The sequence below is a fragment of the Rhincodon typus genome, chromosome 42 (genome assembly GCF_021869965.1).
Source record: "Rhincodon typus isolate 14 chromosome 42, sRhiTyp1.1, whole genome shotgun sequence".
NCBI lineage: Eukaryota > Metazoa > Chordata > Chondrichthyes > Orectolobiformes > Rhincodontidae > Rhincodon > Rhincodon typus.
Genome location: NC_063373.1, coordinates 5,947,421 through 5,951,713, shown reverse-complemented (window position 1 = coordinate 5,951,713; position 4,293 = coordinate 5,947,421). Strand labels below are relative to the sequence as shown.

The following is a 4,293-nucleotide window of genomic DNA, read 5'->3' as shown; positions in this document are numbered from 1 at the left end:
TGGGCTACGACATTGTGAGGGTGTGGTGGTGATCTCCGACTAGCCTGACACTCTCTCCCCTCTCCCTCCCTCCCTCCAGGCTGAATACCAAGGCTGCCTTTTCCTCCACCAGGGCTGGCCCCTGTGCCTGGGGGAACAGCTGGTGGTGCAACTCTCGGCGCTGGACTGGAGGGCGCTGCAGCCGGAGGACTTCTACCTGCAGCTGGCGCCGCGAGGCTCCCGCGGAGCGACGCTGCTGCTCAAGTGCCGGGCCTGGGGCGTCGAGCAAGAGGAAGAGGAGGAGGGCGGGGGGATAATCGAAGTGCCGATCCCCGAGGACTCCTACCCCCACCTCTTCACCGCCGAGTGGCTGGACGGCGTCAACCGGGAGCTGCAGGAGGAGGAGGGGGGCGGCGGCGGCGGCAATGGGCGGGGCGGCCGGCCCCCGCGCAGACTCAGTAACTGCCTGCTGGCCGCTGCCGGCGGCCGGCTCCGGCGCATGCGCTGGTCCCGCCTGGTCTGCCCGCGCCTGCGCGATCCGGCGGCCACCGCCGGCCGGCCCCGGGCTTCGGGTGACGGGGCGGCTGCCGAGCCCGAGGAAGGAGACGACTCCCTTCATCTCAGACCCGCCGCCGCCTCCTCCTCCTCCACCGACAAAAACAACGGAGAACGGGACGGGCGGGATCCGACTTACCAGGAACACGAGGACGGCGGCGAAGGTGGAGAGTACGTCGAGCTTCGGGAAATTACCACGCGAGCCGACGCTCGAATGACGACGGACGACGCCGCCGCCGCCGCTACCAGGCGACCGCGCCTGCGCTCCAGCACGTTGCCGGCCGTCGGCCCCCGGGTGGGGCGTCGAAGGAGGGCCGCGCAGGCGCAACACAGGGCGTGGGTCCACCAGCCGCGGCGCAGGCGCCGCCAGGGCGCGTGCGGTGTGGAGGGGGAGGGGAACGGTCGGCGAGGCGTCGACGCCCCGCTGCGCGCGGTCCTTCGGGCCCACGTGGGCCGGGCCCAGTCGCCCGGGGAGACGGAGCCCGACGGCCCTCCCGACTGGGGGGGAGTCCGTGACGTTGAGCCCGTCCCGCGGCCCTCCAATCGGCGGGCGGAGGGAGGGTCAGGTGACGGTGCGCCGTCGGCCAGGCAGAGCGTATCATTGGCTGAGCGGGGCGGGCTAATCGTCGGGAGCCGACCGTCGTCGGCCGGGCAGGGGGCGTCGGTCAGCAGCAGCGTGCGCTCATTGGCTGAGCCGGGGGAGTCGACTGGGGGCGGGCAGCTACTGGCGGAACCCGTCGGCGGGACTGGCTTGCCATTGGTCGAGCGGGATGGCGGCACCATCGGGCCTGGGACCTCATTGGCCAGAGAGCCGAGGCCGACGGTTGGAGCCGCCGAGCCATTGGCTGGTGCGGAGGAATCGGCTGGCGCTGAAACGTCATTGGCCGAGCCTGGCAGATTGCCGCTCGGACTGGAAGGGCCATTGGCCGGGCAGGGTGGGTCAGTAGTCGGGGCGGAGCTGCCGTTGGCCGAGCGGTGGGGATCGGCTGCTGTTCCACCTCCATTGGCTGGCCAGGACAGATTGGCCTTTAGGGCGGAGCTGCCATGCGCCGAGCGGGAGATTCCAACGGCGGGAACCGACCGATCACTTACTGAGCAGGGGCGATCGGTAACCGAGAGGGAACGCCCTCGGGGTGAGCAGCCGTCTTCGGCCGGGCCACCGGGATCTACAACGGCGCTCGCGGCCGAACCGAGATCGGAAAGGGATCCGCCGGGCCGTGAGGTCGGAGGTCAGGGGGGCGCGGTGGAGGAAGCCGCCGCCGACACGTTGGACGCCCGTCAGGCCCTGGGGCCTTCGGAGTGTCGCAGCGAGGTGGGTGGCCCCAGCGATGGCACAGCCCTGATCGGGTCAGCACCTACCCCTGTGCCCGCTGACGAGAGAGCCGGCCAAGGGAGCCCGACCGAGGTCGGGCAGGAGGAGGAGGAGGCGGGAGAAACTGGCTTGCAACCCAACGGAGGCGTCTGGCAAGAGGACAACAACCGAGAGCTGGCCCAAGAAGGTAGGCACTTAATGCCACCCCGACGCTGGTAGTTCATTAGGCACGGGCTGCCTTTTGTGAGTGTTTCAATGTTAGCGAGAAATGTGTGGATCCCAGTTCTCATACTCACCATCGCCTGCATTGCCGCTCCCCTACCCTGCCGCCTCCACCTCCAGATGGCACTGGATCCAGTTGGAAAACCTAACTGACCAAGGTACTTGGCTAGCCAAGATTAAAGAAGGCAGTGTGGGAAAAGGGGAGCTGATCCAAACACGCCCAGGCCAGATACAGCAGGGCATTAGATACAGAGTAAAGCCCTTTCTACACTGTCTCCTCTCCCCACCCCACCCCATCAAACACTCCCAGGGACAGGGACAGCACAGGGTTAGATGCAGAGTAAAGCTCCCTCTACACTGTCCCCCCATCAAACACTCCCAGGACAGGGACAACACGAGGTTAGATACAGCATGAAGTTACCTCTACGCTGTCCCTCCATCATACACTCCCAGGACAGGGACAGCATGGGGTTAGATACAGAGTAAAGCTCCCTCTACACTGTCCCCATCAAACACACCCAGGGACAGGGACAGTATGGGGTTAGATACAGAGTGAAGCTACCTTTGGTTGGTAGGTGCCTTCTGTTGAGGGGCACTTGGATGAGGGTGGAAATTCACTCCTGTGTTGGTAGATGGAACCACGTGCTTTAACCGAAGAACAGCAGTAGTTACATAAAGTAACCTGTAAATAATTAGCCCCAAAGGATAAAATTAAAACAAACTTTTTTCTTGCAAGTGTTTAGCATCGAAGAGATCCATATGGCACCACATAAAAATCTGGCACACGACTAATTTGAAAAGTATCTGGGCACGCTAAGTTAAGAGCACAGACATGCGACTTCGGGAAAGATGCGTCTTTGCGAAGGGTGGAACAGCTGGGACTTTTTAGCTGGTGACTCCCGTGCCGTAAAGGAGTTCCAGGAAAGCTTCCGGTATTCTGGATAACTGTGTGTGCTGCTCTGTCCCTGAACTCAGAGTTCGAGAGCGCCTCAACGGGGCACAACGGATGAAACGTGGGTTGGGTGGGGGTGCGGCGGTGTGGTGGTGGCATAGGTATGGGATGGAGGGCAGGGGTCAGTTCCCGGGTCGGAATGGTTCCGCGCTCGGGAATTGCTGAGGGAAGTGAGGCTGGGAATACAGAGACTCGGAATGTCAGACAGCTGGCTTATGTCCCCTTGTGTTTCACTTTTTCAAACCTCCCCGCCCCGCCCCGGAAAGAGCTGTGGGGTCTGTTATTTTATCGAGAAATATTTCTTCCACATTTTGACCCCACGGTGCCCCCTTATTCCCAGAGCGGTTGGTTGTGGGGTGGGTGCAGAGTCGAGAAAAGCCAATGTTCGTCTCCCGCTTTTCTCTGGAGTTTCGTTTTGGATTAAAAAGTCAGGGGAAGCTCTTACTTTTCAGTTTTAAGAAAGGATTGAGTGAGCTTTGCTCTGGGGCTTAGACTGGCTGAGGGTGTCTGATGGGGGTGGTGTAGGGGGAGATTTGACCTTTATTGTTTCAAATGTCGATGGGTGAAGTGGCTCTGATCAGCCTGAGCGAACAGGTACAAAGAACTGAGATTATTTCTCAAAACCCGACAGATATACAGCGGCATCATCCACAGTCAGTATGAGGAGTATGGCCCACCTTGATACATCTTCCCCTCCCCAGTAGTGAGACAGCATTACCTTCCTGTTCCCCATTCCTCCTCCATACCCTACGAAAGTCTCAGTCTCTCTCTCTCTCTCTCTCTAGGTTCTGATGAAGCTTGTCTGGCTGGAAACATGACCAAAACTTGGGACGATCTGGAGGACTTATTGCCTTGGCCGTACTGCAATTCCTCTCCCCATCGATCACACGCTTCCATGCCGCAACCGTCTAAAGCCTCGTTGCACCATCTACCCAATGACCCACATTGTAACGTATCGTATCAACAACGGCCTGTCTCCCCGTCTCGCCCACAGTCCGTCTCCCAGCCTCACCCACAGCCCATCTCCCCATCTCGCCAGCTCTCTGACTCCCCGTCTCACCCACGGCCTGTCTCACCATCTTGCCAGCTCCATGACTCCCCGTCTCACCCACATCCCATCTCCCCGTCTCGCCAGCTCCATGACTCCCCATCTCACCCACGGCCCGCCTCCCCGTCTCGCCAGCTCTCTGACTCCCCGTCTCACCCACGGCCCATCTCCCCGTCTCGCCAGCTCTCTGACTCCCCGTCTCACCCACGGCCCGTTTCCCCATCT

At 61.4% G+C, this 4,293-nt stretch overlaps 1 protein-coding gene across 1 annotated transcript in view; it reads left to right on the top strand.

Annotated features, from left to right (window-relative positions):
• The window catches only part of LOC125487501, a 39,711-nt gene that overhangs the window by 510 nt on the left and 34,908 nt on the right, over window positions 1–4,293 (top strand). The window contains exons 2-3 of the mRNA XM_048619104.1: window positions 80–2,033; window positions 3,806–4,293. The exon at window positions 3,806–4,293 is cut by the window's right edge and continues 514 nt beyond it. Of these exons, the coding sequence (XP_048475061.1) occupies window positions 80–2,033; window positions 3,806–4,293 (2,442 nt within the window). The remainder of the gene's footprint in view (window positions 1–79; window positions 2,034–3,805) is intronic.